The 27656-nt window shown below is 39.9% G+C and overlaps 2 protein-coding genes across 2 annotated transcripts; one reads left to right on the forward strand and one right to left on the reverse strand.

The window, feature by feature from the left end:
- Positions 1–522: 522 nt before the first annotated feature.
- On the reverse strand, positions 523–5586 carry mrpl42 (mitochondrial ribosomal protein L42). Its single transcript, XM_034131454.1, has 5 exons — positions 5438–5586; positions 4206–4260; positions 3877–3961; positions 3147–3310; positions 523–646 (listed from the first exon to the last, which is right to left on the reverse strand). The coding sequence occupies exons 1-5, from the start codon at positions 5514–5516 to the stop codon at positions 601–603; spliced, it is 429 nt and encodes a 142-aa protein (XP_033987345.1). The 5' UTR covers positions 5517–5586; the 3' UTR covers positions 523–600.
- Positions 5587–24113: 18527 nt separating this feature from the next.
- Positions 24114–26646, forward strand: LOC117483078 (tripartite motif-containing protein 16-like). Its single transcript, XM_034131238.1, has one exon. It carries the CDS (start codon positions 24114–24116, stop codon positions 25779–25781), a length of 1668 nt encoding a protein of 555 aa, XP_033987129.1. The 3' UTR covers positions 25782–26646.
- Positions 26647–27656: the final 1010 nt, after the last annotated feature.

Below are 27656 nucleotides of genomic sequence, written 5' to 3' on the forward strand. Positions count from 1 at the left end.
TTATAAATGATGGCATGTGGATGAGCAGATGGCTGTCACGCATATACAAAAACTCAAAATCTTGCCATGTGTATTTGTATAATTATATCTTGTAAAATAATTATGTGTTTGCATAAAAGCAGCACAACAATAGAACAAGCCCGAGGCGAAACCTGGCACAACACATCTGTTGTCTTTCGATGAGATCATCTAACAACACTGGGTTTGGAAGTTACTGAGGATGATGAGCATTAGGATCAAATAAAGCAGATTCGAGACACCTAAAACTTTAAAATCGAGTCAAAATGCATAAAAATCAGCCCAAAGAGTACAAATATGGCCACTTTCTGGTTAAAACTGCAATTTTTGATCCTGAAAATGACAGAAATTGATTCAACATCCTCAATAGCCTCCATAATTGTCCAAACTATTTTTTAGCTATTAACTGCATTTGCTTATTAATGCAATTTATGCCAATAGTGCAAATTGCCCAACATATGCAAGTAAGCATCCAGCACTGACTCCAAAACATGACAACATGTGTAATATTTAACAGTTTATTATACATCATTGTGACAACACAGACAACATTATTTGCAATTCTGAAACTCTGGCCTTCAACTATCTGTCCTTTGGGGTATCCTTCTTCCTGCGTCTCTGGTGGTACCTGTGAACAATGACACAGAAGGAAATTAATGAAAATCTATGATATATTTTCTTTCAGCTCTTACATTTTGCATCACAATTAAAAAAAAAAAGGACTACAAGAAGCCACTTATGGCGCATTTCCACCACACGGTCGGCCTCGGCCTCGCTCGGTACTGCTAGGCCGCGTTGGGCCTTGTTAGGGCCGGCTCACTTCATGCTGCGCCTCCATTACAGTTTAGGAACTGGGGTAGTTACTATAGTAACGCAGTGTAGGCGGAGCCGTGACGTCATCTTCAATGAGAACCCCAGAAAAACAACACAGCCGTTAGCTGTTAGCACTCACAGCTCCTTATATATGTTCAGAAACTAGACAAAAGTTAAACAAGTACAAACCACAGACTGCCTGTGTCATGGCGAATACAGTCGCTGCTTTATTTATGTCTGTAGGCCGTTGTTGTGAGTGTGGACGGTCGGAGCATATACTGCGTTAGCTTAGCCAATCTCCATTCAGAAAACACGCATTTTAAAAGGTTTTTCGCCTGCCGTCTGTCTGCAAACTTGCCAAAGCATTAATTCATGGTTTTTACTAACCGGTATCAGTATGTTGTTACTTCGGCATCATTTTGAAACGTGTATTACAATTAAATCACGGTCAAATATGTTCATCTTGTTGTAGTTGTTGCCCCCTTGCCAGCGATTCTCTCTCTAGTTTAGCATACTCAGCCCGACTCAGCCCTGTTTGTTGGACCCGATAGAACCACAATTTTGTCGGGCCAGAAAAGAGGTGAAAAAGTGGCCCCGGGCCGGGCCGGGCCGGGCCGTAACTAGGCCTAGTGGAAGCGCAACCAAAAACGGGCACGGCACGACACGGCACGCTTAAACCGCGCTCCGCGCCATGGTGGAAATGCGCCATTAGTTATCCACACTAAGGCAGGAAATGGTCTGTTTGCCAGCTCATAGAGTCCTATTGTTAACATGAAAATGTCAAGTACCCCAAAGCCTTATTTTAGAAATGTATAGTTCGGGTCCCAAGCTCATGGAAACTGCCGGATGCTAACTTGCATATGTTTACTGCAATTAGAATATGCAGACAATAGCTAGAAAATGGTTTGGTCGATCTGGACAATTTTGGAGTGGTTTTGGGTGTTATTGAGGATGTTGAATCAATTTCTGACATTTTCAGGACCAAAAATGACAGTTTTAAACAGAAGTGGCCATATCTGTACTCTCTGTGAGCTGATTTTGATGCATTTTGGGTCGATTTTAAAAGTTTTAGGGGACTCAAAACTGCCTTTTTTAAAATCCTAATCCTCATCATCCTCAATAACCTCCAAAACGGTGTTGTTAGTTGATCTCATCGAAAGAGAACAGATGTGTTGTGCCAGGTTTCGCCTCAGGCATGTTCTATTGTTGAGCTGCTTTATGCAAACACATAATGATTTGACTAGATCAGTGTTTCTCAAAGTGTGGTCCGCGGACCCCCTAGTGGTCCGTGAGTATATTGGTAAAATTTCACATTTGAAATATATAAATACATTTACATTTTACGCACTCTCGCGGGAATATCTCCACAATGGAGCGAGGTTCCATAGCCTTACACTGAAAGACAGGAACAGCCTGAACAGCATTGTTAAAACCTGCTCTAAGATCATCGGCGTGAAACAGAGAGACTTAAATTCCTTCTGTAACCAACAGATTCTGTGGAAAGCAGAGAGCATTCTGGCCTCTCCAGGTCATGTACTTGCAGATGAATTTCGCCTGTTGCCATCAGGGCGTAGATATGCTCTACCTGCTCTAAAGACTAATCACTTTTCAAAATCATTCATCCCTTCTGCACTCAAACTTTTAAATTCTTGAAAGGCGTTTAACTTGATATTTATTTATTATTGTGATGCTATGAACTATTTATCGTGTAAATTGGAATGATCCATAGGGAGGCGTGTGGCGCAGTGGATAGAGCCTTGGTGTTGGGATCAGGGGGTCACAGGCTCAAACCCCACTGCAGTCAGTCGTTGTGTCCCTGGGCAAGACACTTCACTTCAAATTGCTCCTGTGGGGATTGCCCACAGTATTGAGTATGTAAGTCTAACAAGTAACATGTAATGTAAATCCACATCTGTGCTCCCGGGTGTATCTGTGTATGTTCCTGCCTGTGTACATGACATAAGCTGCTGCTCATAACCAATTGCCCCTTGCAGGATTAATAAAGTTGTTGATTGATTAGATATATTTGATGAATACACTTGGCAAGATTTGGAATTTTTGTAACTGTGTCAGAATTTGATTCAACATTGTCAATAACCCTCAAAACCACTAAATAATTGCCATTTTTTTTTTTGGTATTGTCTCCTAGTTAATGAAACTAAGCCAATTGTGCAATTTAGCATCCAGCAGTTTCTATGTGCTGGGGATCCGTACTAAACATTTCTAACATATTAATGTGGGGTACCCAACACTGCTGGCAAGTAGACTATAAGTAAAAATGAAAAGCACAATGTGTGTGTAATTTATGTACTTACTGTCCGACTGGGTACCACCGGTGTTTGGTGGTGAAAAACATCTTGCTCAGCTCCTCTATGGTCGGCCCCTTTTTGTCCCTCAGCACCTCCTTGCTGAGGTGGGCCTTTAAGATCTGGTCATGTGACTCAACCGGGTTCTTCACGGGGTCCGGTCGCTCGATAGGCTGCGGAAAAAAAGTAATTATCAACAAAGTTCCCTCTAACTAATTTAGTTAGTGTCACGTGACTTGAATTTTGAATTGAGCCGTCCCTTATAGATACTATCACTTTACGTATTAGTGATGGGAATTCCGGCTCTCTTTTTAGTGAGCCGAATCATTTGAGCCGGCTCTTTCGGCTCCCAAAAAACGGCTCTTCATGTTACCACAGTTTACCAAGGAGCCTGTTTCGCCACTGTGAGGCTCCGGCGCTCGCTGTTCACGCGCGTGCTCCACTAGCACCCCCCCCCCCGTCAAGGCTCGCCGGCAGTACACTTTCACAGGAACACGCTTTGCTGGCGGCAAAAAGAATCCCACCAGACTCCTTTGCCCCTCCAACAGAGGGAGGTCCTTGTCCTTTTTCCTTTTCATCATTTCAAGCGATAAAACTCTCGATCGCTGATGACAATAAAAAGCCTTTGAATCTACAACCACTTTTTATACAAGTGTCTTCTTCTAGGACAGCACATGAGCAGCAAAGGGGCAAAACATGAGACAGTTTGACACTTTGAGGCTATGGATCACTCTCTTACCTGGGTGAGCTCATAGGGAATGTCAACATTGGGATGGTAGCACACGATGGTTTTCCCATCTGAGGTCACACCAATATCCACATTGCTAAATCAAAGAAAATGAGGTTAATATCCTGATCACAATATCACAAGCACATTTATTTATTAAGTATCTTTATTCCAGAACATTTTAATGTGTTTTCTTAATTTCTTTGGTTTAACTGAATACTTTGCTGATGATAAAACCAGCAGACGAACTATACATCCTTCACAGTTCATACATTACAGTACGAGACAAGGAGCGTATCTAAAGGTGCACTTTTAACACAAGTAATTCAATAAGTTCTTACTGGTTATCATCAAGTGGAGAACCACTGGTCTTCTGTCGCATTGGCACCAAACATGCTGCAACAGAAAACAAAACAGGTGAGACACACATATATACATTTACTCAAGTACTGTACTTCAGTACAATTTTAAGAATTGTTTTTGCTACTTTGTACTTCTACTCCACTACAGTTCAGAGGTCAATGGTGTACTTTTCCTCCACTACATGTATTTAATACCTTTAGTTACTTTACAGATGTGGATGAATGATGTGAAATATAATCAAGTGTTAAATCAGACTTTAGTTCCACCTGGAGTAAATTCACAAGCTACCCTGCAGTATACAAAGTCATTCAAACTAGCTGGACCTTTACCAGCTTTGATAACACTTGAATGATCAATCATTATAAAACACATCATATATATTATTCTGAAATGGACCAATCTGCACAATGACTACTTTTACTGTCGCTACTTTAACTATATTTTGATGATAATACTTTTCTACTTTTACTTGAGTAACATTTTGAATGCAGGACTTTTACTGTAACAGAGTATTCCTACACTCTGGTACTTCTACTTTTACTCAAGCACAAGATCTGAGTACTTCTACTTTTACTCAAGTACAAGCTCTGAGTACTTCTACTTTAACTCAAGTACAAGATCTGAGTACTTCATCCCTTTCTGCATAATATATATAATGCACTAGTTAACAGGACACATTTAGCTAGAAAGTAAACATCACATCACATTTAAAACGCTTGAATCCCTGTACTATGCACACTATAGTCTTTCATGTCAGGGTTTGACGTCCTTGCAAGACACAAAACGTCGCAAGTATGACACATACTTACAGGTCAAGATAAGAAAAGATAAGATATACTTTATTGAACCCAAATTAGAACAACATTTTGTGACAACAGTGTGTTAAAACGGGGCATTGCACATAGTTATGAAAAATAAAAAGAGTAGAAAATAAACAAACATAACATATAAACATCTCACATTCATGCCAGAGCAAGCATGCATTAAGGAATACTATTATTCACAGTTAGTAGGTATATTTTATTATCTCTTACAGGTAAAACACAGTTAGCCAAATGCTAGTGTTTACCTTCTGAACACAGTCTCAAGGTTAGCCTCTGTTAGCATTGCTCGCTACACCATTGAGCTAACGGTTATAAACGGTTACAAAAACACCACCTTTAACTTGAGTACTTTCATAAATTGTTAAATGGATACAAAAAGAACTTACTTTGTACATGTCTTAATGTGGTGCCGTTAGAAAGTCGAGTTAAGAGACTGTGTAGTTTGCATAAATGACCCGACGCCATGCTCAGTTATCAACGGCTGTGCATCACTGAAATAGTTCCGGCTTAGACTCAGTCACGTTGGTTCCACTTGTCAAACGAAGTGAGTAAGCAGTCATTAAAAATCCATTACAATTGTAGGTGTATATACGTGCACATTACATGTACTACAAGAACATGTTATTGATATTAATTGTAGTATAAATGTACTTGTATAATTGTACATCTGAATTTTCATTTGAATATGCTCTGTTCTGTGTCAATAAAACAGTTGAAATACCAAATAAACAGCAATGTTCGGATCAATTACTTATTTATTGTGAATGTATTATTGTGTTAAGAACACTATAAGCATAATACGTTACATCTGTTAATAATGGCTGTCTTTTCAAACTGAAATGGTCTCGACGTCCTGCAGTGGACATACTGTAACATTTAAAAATTAAATAACATTACAAAATATATAAAATCCTAGTTTTATCTTATGTTGCAGGGTCTTCGGGATTCATTTTAGGCAAATGTGGTTTCTGATTTGTAACATATTATAATTCCCTCTCCAAAGGACCATCTTAAATATTTTAAATAGTATGCTTTTCCATAACATCTTCCATTTTCACAGTGAGATTCAAAAGATTCCAAAAATCCAGCATATTGTTGATTATGAAACTGACTCAAACATGTTACTGTCAGGGAATAATTTCGCCCTCCATGTTTACCTTTCGCTCTCTGACGCTGCTGACCAACCTTGAGCAAGGAGGGGCTGGCCTAGCAACAAGTTGTTGTTGTTGTTACCAGTTTGTGACCGGGAAACTCTCTTTTAGAGATAGTTATTCAGTTATTGCAGGAATCATGAAGTCAAATGTAATACCTTTTAAGATCTTTTTTAAGACCCTTTCCATCTTTTAAAACCATACACACCCACACGGTCACTGAGGTCTGCTGACAGACGTACTCCTTCTGGTCGTCCCTAAATCGAGGCTCAAGCAGCGAGGAGCCTTTGCTGTTGCAGCTCCAAAAGTATGAATTGCCCCTCCAGGTTAGACTTGCTCCAACTCTGCCTGTTTTTAAATCTCGTTTAAAAACCCAGTTCTTTTCCCTTGCATTTACAGACCAGGTGACACTTGTGCTTTGAAATGTGGGTTTTTATCTTAGGCTACTTGTTTTTTGTACTGTTCATACGTCAAGTAGGAGAGTGTTTCAGTCTGTGGCTTCTGATCTGGCTTCATTGTCTCGTGTTTTACATTTGTTTCATGTCCTGTCTGTTTTTTATGTATTTATGCTATGTTTTTATACAGTTGATGATGTACGGCACTTTGTTCAACTCTGTTGTTTTTAAATGTGCTATAGAAATAAAGTGGATTGGATTGGATAATGATCAACGACAATTATAGGGAAATAGAAAATAAAACTGATGATATAACAAAAAGACTTTATTAATCTGTGTTTGACGACCAATTGGCAAACATGAGGATGTTAAAAAGTGGTAAAATGTTGAAAATAAAACTAATAAAAGTCATAATAAACAACATTTAAGTAAAAATACCGTGAATTAAAAATTATGATTAAAAAATGATTAAATCTTAATAATAGAAATAGGTAGAATAAAGGAAGTAACGATAAAATGATGACCAATTATCACATTTAAAACAATGACATAGCCTTTTAGAGCTCCTCTGATACACTTCAAAGGGTTTGACAAGCAATTGATAAAAATGTGAAAATAAAATAGATTAAAAACAATAAAAAAACTAAAAAAGTCATTCAAAAATACAATGAAATGGAAAATAAAGATGATAGAGTTATAAAGTACATAATAACCAGACCGCAATGATGTATTTTATTTTAAATCAGATTACGTTCAGACCCTCACAGATCCTCTGTCAGAAAGCAGCACGGCCAAAACACTTCACTTAGTCTCTTTGGATCACTTGCTGTCTCCTCTGGGTTCTGGTTCTGGTTCTGGGGTGTAGAACTGGAACGTGACGCAAACAGGGACCCCGGTGAGAGCGGTGCTTAGAGGGACCTTTAGGGTGGGGGCTGCTGTGGAGAAAGGGTGAGGAAACTGGAGAGGGGGAGGCAGAGGCGTCCACATGTGGAAGGACGTTCAGGAGGTCAGCGCTCGGAGAAACATCCACAAACAGAGCTATGTTTGCTGGGTCTTCAGGGAGGAGAGGGGAGGGGGTCTGTGGAGGTCTGAGGGTCCTCTGAGAGGAGAGGAGGGAAGGAGATGAGGAGGGGAGGAAGGGAGTGAAGAAGGAGGTTCAGTTTCCTGGATCACGTTAGGTAGGGGTGTCTCTGTGATGGGGTCCTGTGGGGGGGGGGGGGGGGGGGATCCTGGGAAGGGGACACAGCGGGGGGACGTCTCCTCTGAGGAACTCACCTCGATGGACTCTAAGGAATCGGAGGTTTCTTCTTCTCCATTGAGACACATCTGCTGGAGGGTAACAAGAAAAGATTTAAAAGAAGGTTTCAACCACAAATCATCATTTTGGTGTCAGTTAAAGAGGACGTGTATAGTTTTCAGGTTCATATTTAGTGTGAATGCACAGGATAAGGATTTATATATAAAAGCCCCCCCACACACACACACAAATGTACTACTACTTCTACTAGTACTTACTGTAAAAAAACGACTTACTGTAGATCCAACTATTAAATCAATCAGCTATCTCAGGACATTGAGGCTATACATTTACAGTGGAGGAAACAAGTATTTAACCCCCTTCAGATTTTGTAAGTTTACCAACTTATTTTACAACTAAAAGCTCTTTTCAAATGAAGAGCAGGTTGTAACCGAGGCTCTGGTTGCGGTCGAATAGTCCAAAAATCAGCTCCCAAGTTCTAACCCTATCGTCTATTCCTTGACATGAGACGCTGTCACTACCATGGATGTATAATAGGTCACTACCCGATCCGTCCACCTGCACGATCGGTACTGCGCATGTGCGAGATGGTCCGCCATATTGTACAACTCCGTACGGCAACCCAACTAGGACACTTGACACAGTGGCTTTTGGCAAAGCACACAAAGAAAACTAAAAAAACCGAGAGAGATGAGTTTTGTTATTACAACGTGACTTCACTATTATTTAACAACTATTTTTATTGGGTTCTTTTATTTGGGGTTAAGTACATTGTCAGAATAAGTGAGAAATGGATTTAACTTCTGTTAGACAGCTATCATACTGAATAAATATTTATGCAAAAATGTATGGCATTAATAATGTATATCTAATTACATTTAAATGTACCGATCGGGCAAGTGGACGGATCGGGTAGTGAGTGACAATCTTTACCCATGGATGCACGGTGGACCTCCATGGGACCTTATTTCGGAAAAATTATGTATTGAAGTCAATGGAGAGAGAAAGATTATCTTTCGATCCCGTTTGAAATGTGCCACAAATTACACATATGATGTTTGTCAATTTAAAAGATAATTTTGCAAGTCAAAAAAACTGTGAAGTAACACATTTGTTTGTGTGAAACGCTCAATGAACTACATGGTGTTTCGGAATTATGTAAGGAATTCAAAGTTAAAGAATGGAATATTAGTCCGACGGTGTTGTTATCAGCTGTTCCACCATGGTTGCTACCTCAACCTATAGTAGATTTATCTTTATTGAAAAGGTTACATTCAATGAAAAACAAAATTAATGTACAGGCTTATGTGAATACTGTTCTACATGAACAATATGGGCAGTTTATACAAATATTTACTGATGGATCCAAAAATCCAGAAAATGGTCAAACTAGTTGTGCATTTTATGTTCCTGAATTAAAAGTAAAAGTGGGAAAGCGGACGAGTGATCATATCGCAGTATATACAGTAGAGATGATGGCTATCTCACTAGCACTTCAGTGGGTAGAGGAAATACAGCCAATGCGAGTGGTCATTTGCTCTGACTCCAGCGCAGCTCTGGAGAGTATAAACAACTTCTCTTCAGAATGTCGACAGGATATTTTACATGAAATTTTACACATCATGTTTAGGTTAGTTCATCTGGGAATTGTTGTTCAATTTGTGTGGGTTCCAGCGCATGTGGGTATTAGAGGGAATGAGGTAGTGGATCAACTGGCAAAATGTGGTTTGAAAGCAAACCAGATAGATATTATGGTACCCATCAGTAGAGCAGAAGTCAAATCTGTTACAAAAGTTGTTATCAAGCAACAATGGCAAAAACTATGGGACAGTAACACCAAAGGAAGACATTTATACCAGATACAAAGGGAAGTAGGAACGGGAAGCACTTGGGGGAGTAGTAGAAGAGAACAGAGCATTAACAGCAGGATAAAAGTGGGTCACTCTGGATTAAACTCATCACTGCATCTGATTGGAAAACATCCAAATGGCAATTGTGATGGTTGCCAACAACCAGAGACAATACATCATGTATTTTTTAGCTGCCCGGATTATAACAGACAAAGACTCATTCTGAAGACTGCACTGGAACAACTCAACATCAAGGACATGGATTTCAAGTCAATATATGAAAGTAAATCAAGAAATGAAGCAAACAAGTTGATCTTCAAATTCCTCAAAAGCACTGGTCTGAGGACAAGGATTTAGTATAAACATTTAATAAACCAACAGTAGGTGGCGATATATGCTCCAAGTTGAAGCGATTCGCCATTAAAGAGAAGAAGAAGAAGAAGAAGAAGAAGAAGAAGAAGAAGAAGAATGAACTACGGCCGTGTCTCAATTCAGGGGTTTCATCCTTCGAAGGGTGCATTCGTAGACCGCATACGTCACTTCCGCCGAAAGAAGGCTGTCCCAATTTAAAAAAAAGACGAGACTCCTTCGAATGCGGCCCACAAATGCAGCCTACTTTTCCCCAATTTGAAGGATACATCTGATGTACACTCCGCGGCCTACCATATCCCAGGGTGCAATGCACGCAGGGAAGAGTGAGTTTTTTTCAAATGAAATGGCTTCTGGTCTCCCCAGCAGAGTGGATTTAAAAGCAACAGCAAGCGGAGGAATCACTAATAAATGTGAGTATTGGGTTTTAACTTACTTTAAATTAACTAACGTCACACACGTCAAACCCAAGGGGCATTAAAACGTACATTTTCGTTAAATAATACGGATAAATATGTGACGCTAACTATCTAGCTGGACGTACTGCACTGTTGTTTACACTTATTTTTAATTCAATTCAGAAGTTTACTAAAGTCATACAGAGATCTTGGCTCTGTTATAGATAAGTTATACTTTATATTACATAAATAGACCAAAGTGACATTTAGACCGGTATAGCCTACAGTACGGTGGGATTTATAAAAGGCTACCCTGACGTGTAGCTGCTGTTTGCTTTATTTATTTCTCTGACATGTAGCAATGTTTTACTGTTTATTAAACTTTGGGACAACATTACAACCTTTGTGTTCAGCTCATGCTGCTTTGAGGTAGGGCTAAAAGAAAAGCCTATTTTAAATATTTCCACCAGATTTGATCATCTTTTATAAGGTTAAAGTTTATTTAATTTATCCTAATCCCATAATAATAAGACAATCAAAAATAGACAGCAGCCTTTTGCTTGATGTTAGTTTGTGCCGTGCTGTCAAAGGGATGCACGTGTGACTGTCTTCATCTCTTTAGTTTTTTAAAAACCAGAATAGTACATAATTTTAAATGATCCTTTAGGGATTGTTTGTCTGAAATGCTTAGAGTTACATTTTGCAATAATACTTCTACAACCCTGTGTTTAATATGATTAATTCACTTTTTTATTTTTCTCTTGTTTTTCTCTGTAATTAGTAAAATTCTGGAGAAATGGATCTGCTGGAGAAGGACCCCTGATCTGAAAAGTGCACAGCGGATCATCAGGACAGAGCTGCCATCCACCTGGACCCCGTGGTGCTGGAGAAGGACCCCTAACCCCAGCGGATCATCAGGACAGAGCTGCCATCCACCTGGACACCCCGTGGTGCTGAAGAAAGCAAAACGGCGATCAGGAACATCCTCCACCCAGACCTCTGCTTACTGCCGTCCTACAGACTTGTGTCTTAGTTTCAGAATATGATTTTGCATGTGTCCTTTCTTTTAATAGATATGTAACGATTATAGCTTGAGTCTGTCTGATTCCCCAAACAACTGCTTCTATATACTTGCTGCACATATAATACAAATAAACAACTGCATAAACACACTTTTGCTGATATTTGTTTTACTGCTGATGTTAAATAACATGATTGATTTCCTCTGTCTCAATGATGAAAGTTATAATAATAGAAGACATGAAGCTGCAGAGAGAGGATGGATATATTCTTACCTCTACTTTGTGATAAGATGAAAATACAATATTAAATTGTAATTGTTAAACACATTGTTTATTTCATTTACTGAGGTTTTAACCATTATTTCCAACATGTACACATAAGCAGTGGAATAATAGGATATCTCTAGGTCATTAAACTGTCTTCAGTTTAATTTTATTAATACAAAAAAAAGGTCATAGAAAATGTTTAATTGTGTATTTCAGCAGAGCGGGGGGGTCACGGTGCTGCTGGACCTGGAGGTGCTGACCTGGTGTCAGTGGGACATCATCTGGGCAGGTTTAGGGGAAGAAGGAGAATATAAACTGTTATGATCACAGCTATTAAGATTAGAAGACTAATATTGTTAAGAATCAATCTATACAACATGCTTTTGTTCATTTAAAAAACATATTGTTTTATTAGTACAGAAAAATTAAGACTTATTTTAAATATGAAATAATATGATTAAATTACATCAGCTATATATAATTTACTTGTTAACTTACTAATGTAACATTACTGGGGGCTAAAGGAACAGCTTCATCTTATTTACCTGGCCATGGTCCTCTTTAATTCATCGCCGACGGTGATCTCCAAAAAATGTAAAAGTAGTAAAGTTTCTGGATCCTTTTCAGCTGAGTTAGCTTGTAAGCTAATTTGCTAGCAGGCTGCTGGAGCAACGCAACCGAACAGCGCGTATCACGTGACATAAATACGAAGCGCTCCGTAGGCTAGACCGTCTCATTTCGTAGGCCGCTCGGTCCAGCCTACCCGGTCTACGTGGGCTGGGTCCTCCGTGGACCGCGTAGGCTGCGTACTCCGAAGGGTGCAGCCCCTGAATTGAGACACGGCCATCTCTGGTCAACAACACACGTCACCAAGATGGCCGTCACTACTTTTTTTTTTTTTTTTTTTTTTCTTTTTTTTTTTTTTTTTTTTTATTGAACATTTTTTTAAACATACAAAAGCTCGGTGAGGATATCATCAACTTATCAACATAAGTTCAAGACATTCATTCACAATAAGACAAAAAAGAAAGAAAAAAGCATAAAGGCACAAAAACATTTAAGAGGCATTAAGCTTACTTAAAATAATAACCATTTGGAAATGTCATTGCAAATCTTTATAGACAGGTTACAAGATTGTATTTTTCTAAGGGACAGAAAAAAGGACTTGGACTCATTTATGAAACAGGGAAAGGAGGGCTTGCCTCCTCTCCATTTACTACAATGTAAATGGTATTTACCCAAAATAATAATTATATTTACCAAATCAGAAATGGGAGAGTCCAAATTATCAATATAATATAAAATGTGATATATTTTGAAGGCCGGAATATTTGTTAATTTAAGTAACAACCAATCTCTCACATTCGACCAAAACAATTCAGAAAAAGGGCAAGAGAAAAATAAATGTTCCAACGATTCATCAGATAAATTACAAAAGGAACATGGTTCCACTTCAAATTTAAATCTTGAATTTAAAAAAGTAGAAACCGGGTAGATTTTATGAACAATTTTAAAATGAGTTTCTTTTGCTTTAGGGGAAATAGGCCATTTTATAAAATCAGATAGAGCTTTTTCCATTACAGATAAAGTGTCTAAATCGGTCACTTGAGGAAATAAGCCTCTGTTAAAATTGTGAAAAATGTGGGATTTCAGGGAAGCATTAATAGATTTGTTATTCTTAAGAGTATCGCCAATAATTTCCAAATTAGGTAAAACTGATACAACATTTGAGTACAGTAAAGTATTATGAATCATTCCAATAAGTGGTACAGGAATTGCTTTACAGATTTTGTTATAATCTTTAGCAGTACACGTTATATTGTATTTCGTTGAAAAGGCCAAAAAATCTAGCAGTTTACCATTGCAATCTAGTAAATCACTAACAAACAAAATACCCCTCTCATGCCAATCACTCCTAAACAAGGATTTTCTGTTTATGATAATCACTCTATTGTTCCATAACGTAGATCCATGAGGAGAAAAATTGTGGGTAAATATCATCTTCCAATAATGAAGTATCTGCTTATGAAAATTTGACAATTTGGTCGGAATCTTATTAACCTCAAAATCACATTTTAAAAGAAAATCAAACCCTCCTAGACGTTTAAATATGGCCTTTGGAATATGGAACCACATGGATTCTGGCTGGGACAAAAAGGCTTTCAACCATTTTATTTTAATTGTTCCAATCATCGATTCAAAGTCTAAAGCTTTAATTCCGCCTTTATCATATTCTTTATGTCACTACTGTCTTGTCAACAAAAACGATTGACGTCCTGTAGAATGTCATGCAAAGCTGCCTGCCTGCCTTCCTTTGATTCTCTCTGAACTGCCTGGTCGTTTTAATGTTTAATGTCAACCATTTGTGCAGATAGCATGAAGTAGAGAAGATCGCTAGCGTTAGCGTTAGCATTTCTCCCCCGGGCTTAAATTGTGTGTTATAGAATGATCACACTGGTGACAGTACTCTTCAAAGGGTTCACGAAATATGACTACTACTCTTACTGTTTAATATTTTGGGTTACTTAATGTTACTTCCAGTGGCGACTGGTCATTAGGGGCAGGTGGGGCACAGCCCCACCTAGTGTCAGCAGAAAGTATTACAAATAATGATTACAAAAATGCAAAAAAAAAAATAAAAAAATATATAAAATATATTTTAAGATCATGTTTAATCATCTGATTCGTCTGTACATTGCTGTTTTAGTCTGTGTTCTTCTAATTAGTGTGTCTACAGTCACAGTGTGTGCCTATTGAGCTGTTTAGAGCCATGTGGGACAAAACCTGATTATGCCCCTTCCTCTCGCTGTGAAGTCAACGGTGACTGTAAAAACTTCACTGCGCATGCTCAGAGTATTTTGTAATGAAATGTGTGTGGCAAAAAAATAATGACCAGAGGGGCACGTAGCTACCATCCCCACCATACGTCTTCTCAAATCATTCAGAGCTGATTGGCTGTAAGTACGTGTGCCGCGAAAAGTGTGGTGTGTGAAGAGGAGACGAGAGAGCTGCAGTGACGCGTCCTAAAACCAGGAAGTAAGCTGCAAAAAAGCAATGAGGTTTCTCCATAGGATTTTAGAAAATAGCTCGAAATAAGATCTGTGGGAAACGTACCTGTTAGATAAATGCACGTTTTGATTAGCCGGATAACATCCACATGTCTACCCTACTTTTATAATTTTTTTATCATAAATCTATGGATTAGATTTATGATAGACTTTTGAAACTACAAGAACATAAGGAGGACTTTTACAAAAAAGTAATAGAAATGTTTGTCCAGAAGGATAGGCAAATGGACTTCATCTTCAAGTCAAGGTAAGACCGCCATTTTATTGAAAATGGGATCTTACTAAGAGAGAACAATTCAATATTTAAATGATAAAATTACATTTGTTGGGTATCCTTTTGTTGAACTGTCTGTTTAAAATTAATCGAAGCATCAGACAAAAAAAGCTTTTGAAAATAATATTATATTTTGGTTTAGGTCAAAATATAATATTTGTAAACCTGAAGAGTCAGTGCCAGTGTCTCAGCAGCCATGAACCTCACTGCACGTCACTGCATAAGCTTATATATAGACATCTAAGTTTTTTGTGCCCCACCACTTTTGTACATATAAAAACGCCACTGGTTACTTCATGTTAAGGCTAATAAAAATGACAAGGCTAGCTAGCATGATCCAGAGTACTCCTGGTCCTTTCATCAGACGGGAAGCGAAAGAACGAGCAAGACCCATTGCTGGTATAATAACAACCTGGTACTAAGCACACAGGCATCTTGTTAAAGTTATCTTATCTTAGCCAGCGCCATATAGATAGATAGTAGGCTTGTTTGAGACAAGCGAGACCTGCGCAGACCTGCGCAATTGCGATCAACGTCTTGCTCGTGCGTTGCATGATGGTTAGTCATTTTGTCCGACTTGCTCTGGAGGCTCGCCTACATGAGACGTTGAAATCTCGCGGGACAAAGACGCCCGCAGACTTGAGAGCGAGGCGCGGCAATATGGTCTAGCTGCGGCCACGGACCAAGCCCCCAGGAAGTGCGCCGGACTCTGATGAAAATATTCGTGCTGGCCAAACGGCGGTACTACACTTCCTTTTGGTTGCCAGGCCCGGAAACACTTTTTCCCATTGACTTACATGGGGAAAGAGTGGTCTGTAAATCGTTGGATAATTTTTTTTTAAACTAAATAAACTACCCAGTATGAACACTTGTATAGCCCTTATTAAAAACATTCGTTCCTCAAGTTGTAAAATGTGCTAATAACGTTATTCTGAGAGTTATTTCCCTCTGCATTATGAACGCGCATCTAACCCACGGGACCGCGCCGCCCGGCACGTTCATGTTACGTGTTCAGCACTACATGAGTTTATCTTTACCCATGGATGCACAATAAGAACGGACCCATATCGCCTTACTGCCAGCCCACGGAGCTGTAATAATGGATATATTGCACATGTTTGCTGTAATTCATCATTTGTAAAATATTATACTACATGGGCTGTATGATTAAATCTTGTACCGTAAATGTTGTATTAAATAAAGTTAATATTACCGACGTAGATTAACGTCCCTGTAGCTTCTTATTGCACTAAGAAGCTTATTGCACTGTGTGTGTATGTGTGTATATATATATATATATATATATATATATATATATATATATATATATATATATATATATATATATATATATATATATATATATATATATATACAGTGCAATAATTATTTCATGCTAAATGAAGCTCTGTTGCTTGGATATCACTAGATCCTGTTACAGCGTAATATAAAAGTACATAACGATTGATGTGTAAATTAGCATAATTACTAGCTACCCGCTACCCCAGCCTCGTTAATATCAAATCTATCATAACAAACATTACCATGCTGTCATGAACGTGCGGTGCTGTTACGTGTACGCAAATTGACGTGCTTGATGTGAACGAGCATTTTGGGGGGCATGGTTAAAGTTGCGCATGCGCTATGAGCGCACATACGGGTACTTCTCAGGCATGCCGGGTAATCTGTGACGTTTCGCTCTCTCAAAAGTTGGGCCATTTTATCATCATGCGCGAATGAGCAACTCTCATAGGAATGAATGAGGCCCCGCCTCCCACGCTGTATCCAGTTCTTATTATACATCCATGCCACGGACAGTACACGACACTACACGACACGCCCACTACACGACACGCCCACCTGACACGACACTACGGTGGCTGAGAGACATTACCGTACATGGCAGATTAAAAGCGAATTGACGACACTTATTATTGAGATCGTACATGGCAGATTAAAAACGAATTGCAAATGTTATTGTAGCATTTTAAGCAACTATTAGGCAAATAAATTAATAACCTAGTCTATCCGTTTGAGACACAACAGTATAACTTTCAACCCAAATCATTTTGTCAACAAACGGTGGTTTAGTCAACTTTTTTTTAATATATAAAATAGGCATTAATGAGATGATCTATTGATTATGTTTGTCTAACTGCTACACATGTATTTTATACATAAATGTAGATATTTGTGAACATCTAAATATAGTTGTTAAAGGTTTTAAGATATACATTATCACATCATGGGGTCATTAAGGAACAAATTAGGAGGGCCAGTCAGGCCACTAATGAGCTCAATCATTCACATGTATTATTATTACTTTATAAATTAAAAGTACTAGGGGTCTATTACAAAACCTTTGAAGGAATCGCATAAATTAAAATAAATGTATGGCAAGTATGATCAAATTAACATAATGTCAAGATATAGCCAATAGACAATCAACATGCTTTGAATATAAAGGAAGAAGAACAATAAACAGATGAACATTTAGGTTTTATGTGTAAATTGTGAACAAACCATCTTAATACAACTGGCAGTCTAAGACAGCAAACTAAGCTTCTTTAACTGCTGCTAGAACACTGTTTTACCATGGGGTATTTCTAACAAGACCAAAAAGATATACAAGGCTTCCAAAACAGAAGAAACCAACTCAATACAGTATTTTAATTTCCTTCAAAACGACAAAAGCACTAATAAAAACCAAATAACAATAACATAAAGGAAAAGTAATTGAAGTGGTTGCCTGTTGTAAATACCTTGGTATCTGGCTTGATGATTGTCTCTTCTCTAATAAGTCAAAGATATGTTTACTGTATATTATAAAAATGCTTGTCATGTAGGCATACTGGAGATGGGAAGGCTTTAGTCAGTGTTGTAGCTGAGATTCTTACCGTTCCAATGATGTATTAATAATAACTTGGATTTATATAGCGCCTTTCATGAGACCCAAGGTCGCTTTAAAAAGAACAGGAGTAGAAACAAACATAACAAAAGGCAGTTAGACGAACAGTTAGACAGACAACACAAATAGATTTGGGGCCAAAGACCTTGGCAGACTTGAGGGCCCTTTTGAAGGCGTCAAGCGTGGGGATGTTGCAGATCTCCGCAGGGAGAGCGTTCCAGAGAGTGGGGGCTGCCATACTGAAGGCTCTGTCCCCGAAGGATCGCAGGTTGGTGCGGGGGGCCAGAGTCTGAAGACCGCAGGTTCCGGGGTAGGGCATGTGGGAATTGTATTGATTTGATACAAGCAAGCCAGTGTTTCATTGTGTACTTTCAACTACAGTATATGGTCCGGCAAGTTCAGCATGCACTGCATTCACTGTGATGAATATACAATAAGACACTGATACCGTTTTCCTCAATGAACATTTATTGAACAGAACATCATGTGAAAAATGTTCCTTTTTAGTTGTAGGCTACAAAAACAACATGTTGTGGTTTTGCGCTTTGACATCAAAATGTTGGGGGCTGTGGAAATATTGTGCCATGTTGCTGCAGCAGCCGGAGCCATCACTGGAGCGGCCGTCGGAGCCATCACTGGAGCGGCCGTCTGGGCCATCACTGGAGCGGCCGTCGGGGCCATCACTGGAGCGGCCGTCGGGGCCATCACTGGAGCGGCCGTCGGGGCCATCACTGGAGCGGCCGTCGGGGCCATCACTGGAGCGGCCGTCGGGGCCATCACTGGAGGAGTCGTTGTGGTTGCTGGGGCCGCCGCCAACGTAGTTGGATGTTCAGTGCAGCAGTTTTTAAAGTGACTAATAAACATCTCCTTTCTCCCAATGATTCTTGGGCAAAAGCCACAGTGATAATGGCTGCTGGCCACACATTTGAGATGGCATTTATAAACATTATAACCTAAAAAAAAAGAGACAGAAAGTGGTTTAGAGCAGTGGTTCTCAACTGGTGGGTCGCGACCCAAAAGTGGGTCGCGGACCCGTTTCGAGTGGGTCGCGGATGTGTGAGTGAAGAAAAAAAAGTTGAAAAAAAAAATTGGAATTTTTTTTTTTTTTTTTTGGGGGGAAAAAGTCAAACTTTTATTTTGAAGGCCCGATTTTCTAACGCTGTGCATGCAGTCGGCGTTTGACTGGAAGTACCGGAGACCATAAACGGTTTTGAAAACTTCTGTCACGATCATCTTCTCAATAAAATATCTTTGCTGATGTTTTTTCGAGTCTTCTGGCCAATCAGAATGAAGATTGTTGCCGGAAGTCCCCACGGAGAATAACTTTGCGGTAGAACTCTTCTTTATACATCCATGGGTACAACTTCAGATAAAAATGAACACATAATGAAATATGACCCCCGGTTTGATGATTGACAGGTCACAGAACAATGGGAGCTATCTACCCTTACCACAATTTAAAGTAAGTCACACAGACTCTCTCCTCTTTGCTCTTCTCGCAGCAAGATGTCAGAACAAAGTGAAAAACAAACAATGGCATAAAATATTATTAATATGTCGGGTAGTAATAGATTTATTTATTTTCTTCTACCAGAATGCGTAGTTTATGTTAGTATTTCTAAAAATCTCCTGGGGGAGAATCCCCCCAGACCCCCCCTTCTGGGGTTGGGTTTTCAGCATGTGTGCCTTTTTATATAGTTCAGCTTTGATTCCATCATCTCATTAAACCTTTTTTAAAAGCATACTTTAGTTCTGTGAAGGGATATAAGGGATATATGCACTGTAATTCACTTTTATTAATATTGTATGCTCAAAAGCGTATATATTACAGCACGATTTTTTGTTGAATAGATTTGAGTGGTTCAAAATGTTGGGTCGCGATGTATTGACCAAGTAAAAAGTGGGTCCCGAGGCCTGACCAGTTGAGAACCACTGGTTTAGAGGATTCTAGAAACAAACCAACATGAATTTCTTGTAAATATGCAATTTGAAACAAGGTGTTTGTGCGAGAGCAATAAATAATCATGTCACCAACAATAATATTTTTGCCTATAAACTGATTTTTTGCAGATTGAATGTGTGATTATGCTCATATTGTGCCTACCCCAAATAAGGATATTTTTCCAGCATTATTAACACTTCATAACCTGAATATAAATCTAATTTTTAATGTTCAATTTATAATTCAAAATGAATTTACACCAAGGATGTCCTGGGGCACAGAAATAACACATGTATCCATAATGTGAGCGGCATTAAACACATCTAACAAGTAACATGTAATGTAATGTGATGAAGTATACAATGATCATATAGAATTATAGATGTACTTACCTCCATATTTCACAAGTGCCCTCTGGTGGCTCTGCAAATGAGCCATCAGACCAGGGTATGACCCGGTCCTTTCACAAAATGGACACTGGAAGGTGTCCGAGTCCAATTTGTTGAGCTCTGGGCGTGCTCCATCACGGAGTGTTGTGTTGTTTGTCTATAGGTGAATAAAATAGAATACAATTTCAGTGACTTTAATATTGGAAATAGTTAACTCCTTAAACAAGCAGCAATGGACTGGCCTGTATAATCCTATGGGACAAAGCTGGTCATACTTCCTCACTTTCAGAAGGTAACCCTTTAACTGCCAGCGCCACCATTTGGTAGAGCACATTTTGTGTCTTGATATCTTGTTGAAAAAAAAAAAAGTTTAACTCCATCTGATTCAGCCAGCTCGACCTTTTTGGTTGACATGTTATGCACAAAACAACCTCTAGATGTCACTGTGGTTCGAACAGAAAGCCCTTCAGCTAGTTTAAATCTTTATATATACGGTCTATGGTTTAAATGTCAGGCCTACAGCATGGCCACAAACCCCATCTAAAAACAGAGGCCTGATTGCATCCACCTGGGTTACTTGGCTCTACCCAATAACTATATATCATTTAACTTTAAACCACACTTAAAATAATAATATAATTATACATATGTGCATGTCAGTATAGCAGCTAATACATGTTTTTCTTTTAAAACATTCAAATGTGAAAGACACCTTCAATGAATATTTAAAATCAGATTCTTGTAAAAATGCGAGTACATGCATTGTTCCATCTGTCAAGCTAAAATATATACATATATCTTAGCTCTTAGCTTGACATGCTAACTGAACGAGCATGTTCAGTTAGCATATATGCTAACTGAACGTCGAGCATGTCAAGCTAAGAGCTAAGATATATATATATTTATATGTATTCCATTCCTTTACATTTAATATTTAAAATACAAATTAGCTAAATAAACACAATTACACTGCGCTAAACAGCCACATCGACAAACAAACGAGAACCTAAATAGTATGTAATTATATCTAAAACCACAATACGTTAATTACCTGTACTCGGTGCGCCATATTGTTTGTCTGTTCTCTGAACCTCATGTCTCTTTAAATATCCTTGCATCAGCGTCAGTGTCGTCAATTCGCTTTTAATCTGCCATGTATGGTAATGTCTCTCAGCCACCGTAGTGTCGTGTCAGGTGGGCGTGTCGTGTAGTGGGCGTGTCGTGTAGTGTCGTGTACTGCCGCGGCCGCAGCTAGACCCTTCTCAGCAAGCCCCCAGGAAGTGCGCCGGACTCTGATGAAAATATTCGTGCTGGCCAAACGGCGGTACTACACTTCCTTTTGGTTGCCAGGCCCGGAAACACTTTTTCCCATTGACTTACATGGGGAAAGAGTGGTCTGTAAATCGTTGGATAATTTTTTTTAAACTAAATAAACTACCCAGTATGAACACTTGTATAGCCCTTATTAAAAACATTCGTTCCTCAAGTTGTAAAATGTGCTAATAACGTTATTCTGAGAGTTATTTCCCTCTGCATTATGAACGCGCATCTAACCCACGGGACCGCGCCGCCCGGCACGTTCATGTTACGTGTTCAGCACTACATGCGTTTATCTTTACCCATGGATGCACAATAAGAACGGACCCATATCGCCTTACTGCCAGCCCACAGAGCTGTAATAATGGATATATTGCACATGTTTGCTGTAATTCATCATTTGTAAAATATTATACTACATGGGCTGTATGATTAAATCTTGTACCGTAAATGTTGTATTAAATAAAGTTAATATTACCGACGTAGATTAACGTCCCTGTAGCTTCTTATTGCACTAAGAAGCTTATTGCACTGTGTATATATATATATATACACAGCAATAATTCTTTCCTGCTAAATGAAGCTCTGTTGCTTGGATATCACTAGATCCTGTTACAGCGTAATATAAAAGTACATAACGATTGATGTGTAAATTAGCATAATTACTAGCTAACCGCTAGCTGCTAACTGCCGCCTCGTTAATATCAAATCTATCATAACAAACATTACCATGCTGTCATGAACGTGCGGTGCTGTTACGTGTACGCAAATTGACGTGCTTGATGTGAACGAGCATTTTGGGGGGCATGGTTAAAGTTGCGCATGCGCTATGAGCGCACATACGGGTACTTCTCAGGCATGCCGGGTAATCTGTGACGTTTCGCTCTCTCAAAAGTTGGGCCATTTTATCATCATGCGCGAATGAGCAACTCTCATAGGAATTAATGAGGCCCCGCCTCCCACGCTGTATCCAGTTCTTATTATACATCCATGCTTCTCAGGCGCGGCGAGGCGGCGCAGTTTCTCTCCCCGGGCTGCGGAAGCGAAATGCTTGATGGGAAACGACTCGCTGGTATCTCGAGCTGAGCGCTCATTGGTGGGTTTTACCCCGTGCTGGAGATGAAACTCTCCATTGGCTCGGCAAAAGTGTGTTGTTGTTTTGTGTCCGTTTTACGTCGCCACTTCCATTCACATTTTTCATCATTGTTCCACAATGTTTATCATCATAAAATTAATATCTATATATTTTATACTATACTTGCACTGCTTACCGTTGTCATACTTTATCTTAGCATATTCATACAACACACTGTTCATACTAGGCTAGGCTACTGTGTATATAGTGTATTCATACCCCTCACTGTTTTTTCATCATTCAATTCATTCTATATTTTATTCTGTAGATTGTGTACATTACTTTTCACTTTACTGCTTTATGCACTCCTGGTTAGAAGCTAAACTGCATTTCGTTGTCTCAGTACCTGTAATCTGTGCAATAACAATAAAGTTGAATCTAATCTTGAGCAGGAACAAATGTATTTACTTAGTACATATCTGACATTAACGATTAAACACATTTGTCCATTCTTTATCAATCAATCAATCAATCAATCAATCAATCAATCAATGTTTATTTATATAGCCCAATATCACAAATGTTACATTTGTCTCAGTGGACTTCACAGTTTGTACAGAATATCAGTATGACAATACGACACCCTCTGTCCTTACGTTTCACATCATACATCATACAGAGAAAAACCCACAGTTTAAAGGGGAAATGGGAGAAACCTCAGGGAGAGAAACAGAGGAGGGATCCCTCTCCCAGGACGGACAGACGTGCAATAGATGCCGTGTGCATTTATAAATGCAAACCAAGTCAAGCCGACTCCGGAGGTGGCAGTATGCACCTTAAAGTTGTTTGAAATCCGCCAAAAAACCGAGAGAAGAAGAAGAAGAAGAAGAAGAAGAAGAAGCCGACTCCGAGCTGTCCGACTTCAGGCGAGCTTTTTGAGACCTCCCCCGGCTGCGATCGGCTATTCTCGTCTACTTTCGAGGCGAGCCGCAGCTCGTCTCAAACAAGCCTTATATCTATATGGCGCTGATCTTAGATCTCAGTGGAGGAAAACAATTGTGACATCACTTACGCGACTCTGGGATTTGTAGTCTTTCTAGTTACGTATTTTTCATAGTCTTATATTTCAACAGTTTTACGACAAACTGTGACTTTTTTGACATGGAAATGATTTTTTAAGATTGACAAACATCATGTGTAATTCATGGCACAATTCAAACGGGATCGAAAGATAAGTTTTCTCTCTCCATTGACTTTAATACATTATTTTTCCGAAATAAGGTCCCATGGGGCGGAAGTAGATGGGCGTGACTTCGCCACTCTATAGTTTCAGCTCTCAGGAAGTGAAACTCAGACACGCGCTGCTACTGAGAGGTGAAATGGCGCAGAAAGGAGTTCAGCTGGACCGGGAAACATTCTCTTGTTCGATCTGTCTGGATCTACTGAAGGATCCGGTGGCGACTCCCTGTGGACACAGCTACTGCATGAAGTGTATTGAAGGCTTCTGGGACGGAGAGGATGAGAAGAAGATCCACAGCTGCCCTCAGTGTAGGCATAGCTTCAACCCGAGGCCTGTCCTGCTGAAAAACACCATGTTGGCAGCTTTAGTGGAGGAGCTGAAGAAGACTGGACCCCCACCTGCTCCTGCTGATCTCTGCTATGCTGGAGCTGAAGATGTGGCCTGTGATGTCTGCACTGGGAGGAAACTGAGAGCCTGTAAGTCCTGCCTCGTGTGTCTGGCCTCTTATTGCGACAAACACCTCCAGCCTCATTATGACGTAGCACCATTAAAAAAACACAAGCTGGTGGAGCCCGCCAAGAAGCTCCAGGAGAACATCTGCTCTCATCACGACGAGGTGATGAAGCTGTTCTGCCGCACTGATCAGCAGTGTATCTGTTATATCTGCACTGTGGAGGAACACAAAGGCCACGACACGGTGTCAGCTGCAGCAGAGAGGACTGAGAGACAGAGAGAGCTGGAGGGGAGTCGACTAAACATCCAGCAGAGAATCCAGGACGGAGAGAAGGAGGTGAAGCTGCTTCAGCAGGAGGTGGAGGCCGTCAATGGCTCTGCTGATAAAGCAGTGGAGGACAGTGAGAAGATGTTCACTGAGCTGATCCGTCTCATGGAGAAAAGAAGCTCTGATGTGAAGCAGCAGGTCAGATCCCAGCAGAAGAGTGAAGTGAGTCGAGTCAAAGAGCTTCAGGAGAAGCTGGAGCAGGAGATCTCTGAGCTGAAGAGGAGAGACGCTGAGCTGAAGCTGCTGTCTCACACAGAGGATGACAACCAGTTTCTGCACAGCTACCCCTCACTGTCAGCCCTCAGTGAACCTACACACTCCTCCAGCATCAACATCCGTCCTCTGAGCTACTTTGAAGACGTGACGGCGGCCCTGTCAGCAGTCAGAGACAAACTACAGGACGTCCTGAGAGAGGAATGGACACACGTCTCACCGACTGAAGTGGATGCTTTACTGTCAGCAGCAGAGCCCACCACCAGAGCTGAGTTCTTCAAATATTCACAGGGAATCACACTGGATCCAAACACAGCATTCACACAGCTGGTATTTTTTGAGGGGAGCAGAAAAGCAACACTCATGAGACCACATCAGTCTTATTCTAGTCATCCAGACAGATTCACTAAGTATCCTCAGGTCCTGAGTAGAGAGAGTCTGACTGGACGTTGTTACTGGGAGGTGGAGTGGGGAGGGGGAGGAGTTTGTGTAGCAGTCGCATACAAGGATATCATCAGAGCAGGGGGGGGAAGTTTATTTGGATACAATGACAAATCTTGGTCCTTAAATTGTAAACAAAACAGTTATTCATTTCATTACAACAGTATCAACACTCCTGTCTCAGGTCCTCCGTCCTCCAGAGTAGGAGTGTACCTGGATCACAGAGCAGGTGTTCTGTCCTTCTACAGCGTCTCTGAAACCATGACTCTCCTCCACAGAGTGCAGACCACATTCACTCAGCCGCTACATGCTGGACTTTGTCTTTATTATGATGCCTATGGAGACACTGCGGAGTTTTGTAAACTCAAATAGCCTGAAGTCATTGGAGGAACTCTTCTACTTCTTAAACTCACCGTGTGTCCATCAGAGCTGATTGTTCATGTCTTCACTGTGCAGAGATCAGCTGCCAATCAAACATGATGGGATGTGCTTCAACATCTCCTCATGAGTTGTTCTGTAAATGTTGGACTTTCTTCCGGCTCCTTCCTCGGTCTGTTTAGCCATGGAGGCTGTCACTGCTCAGGAGGATCCTTCTTCACCTGAACTGATATGTAAACTTTGCTCTAAATATGTGTTGGATATTTCTTTTGATTCATGTTGTTGTTTCTCTTGTAATGGACGAGTCTTCAGAGAGAAAGCAGCAGAGATTCTTTTATTGTACACATTTTATTCTGGCCACTTTCTAAAACAACAGAGACATTTATAATCACATGTATTATTTTGACAGATTAAATGTTATTGTTGCCCAAATTAACTAACACATGAGTTCCCAGATGGTTATAACACTTATTTCATCATAAAATGTTTATTTAAAATGATATTACTTACTGTCATGATCATAATCAATAAGTACATCATTTATTATTCTCCTGTAAATAGCTTAGAGTCTTTGCTTGGGAAATAAAATGTTATTGTTTTGCACACTAATTGTTGTTGTTGTTGTTGTTGTTATCCAAATAGAAATTGGGTACTCTGAGGTTTTATAGAACATAACTTATCAGGATAATAATCAATAAGTAAATCATGTATGATTCTGTTTGAAATAGCTGAGATGAAACACATGGTGTGGATAAAGTGAAACTGATCATGAAATCATTGAACAGACTTTACTGATGGGATGTGTGATCAAATTAAATGTTTGGATCATTAATAAAGGTTTGTCTTTCAAAAACAAAAACAGGATGTTCTTCTTGTGTTATGTCCAAGGTGCCATACGAAGCTGATGGAGAACATGTGGAAGTGATCTGAGACTAAATGAAGCTCAGCGCAAGTTCAACCAGGAAGACCGTCTTTACTCATTCATTTACTATGTCTATGTTACTACTCTCTCTCCTCTAAGTGATCGGGGGCGTCACTCTCCAGCTTAACCAATCACTTCGCTCTATTCTCACAAGCCTATCATAGCGCTCCGCTAAACCTTTTAAATCTTCTCTCCCCTCTGACAGCTGTCATTTCAGGTGACTCGACGCAACCCTCCTCCACCCCTTTTCACCTCCTGTCCCTCTGAATCCAGGGTCAAGCTAAGCCCCTCCCCTTCAGACCGACCCCAACTATCCATTCACCACCACCAGGTCAAGCTAAGCCCCTCCCCTTCAGACCGACCCCAACTATCCATTCACCACCACCAGGTCAAGCTAAGCCCCTCCCCTTCAGACCGACCCAAACTATCCATTCACCACCACCAGGTCAAGCTAAGCCCCTCCCCTTCAGACCGACCCCAACTATCCATTCACCACCACCAGTGGGCCCCCTGCGCAATGTGAGGCCCCATGCAGCCTGCATGATCGACCTGTAGGGAGGGACGGCCCTGCTTACAGTAAACAGAAGTTTAGGGTATCATGAGTATTTTCTGCTGTTTTATACTATATTTGAGTTTGTTTGTCTGAACACCTTGTTTCTCTTGTGCATTAAGAACACTTGTGTTAGGGCATGATTTAACAATAAATAGGTTATATACAGTATAAAATACCTGTCCGCCCTCCCATGCCACCCTGGCATGACCTCTTGCCCCCCCTTTGCTACCCCATGTAAAATGTTCTAGAACCGCCACTGGGTGTAGATGACCTCGAGCCATAAGCGACAACAAATGTGATTCAGTGTCCTCAGCTGTTTAGTCTACCTATTGAAGAATGTTGATTATTACACTCTGAACTAGTTAAAACCTCGAGCTACATGAGGGGTCTTCAG

The sequence above is a fragment of the Trematomus bernacchii genome, unplaced genomic scaffold, assembly GCF_902827165.1.
Source record: "Trematomus bernacchii unplaced genomic scaffold, fTreBer1.1, whole genome shotgun sequence".
In the NCBI taxonomy this organism is placed as follows: Eukaryota; Metazoa; Chordata; class Actinopteri; order Perciformes; family Nototheniidae; genus Trematomus; species Trematomus bernacchii.

Coding starts and splice junctions, on each gene's coding strand:
- mrpl42 (XM_034131454.1), bottom strand. CDS start 5,516: ATGGCGTCGGGTCATTTATGCAAACTACACAGTCTCTTAACTCGACTT. Junction 4,261..5,437: donor CACATTAAGACATGTACAAA/GTAAGTTCTTTT, acceptor TTTCTGTTGCAG/CATGTTTGGTGCCAATGCGA. Junction 3,962..4,205: donor TCTCCACTTGATGATAACCA/GTAAGAACTTAT, acceptor TCTTTGATTTAG/CAATGTGGATATTGGTGTGA.
- LOC117483078 (XM_034131238.1), top strand. CDS start 24,114: ATGGCGCAGAAAGGAGTTCAGCTGGACCGGGAAACATTCTCTTGTTCG.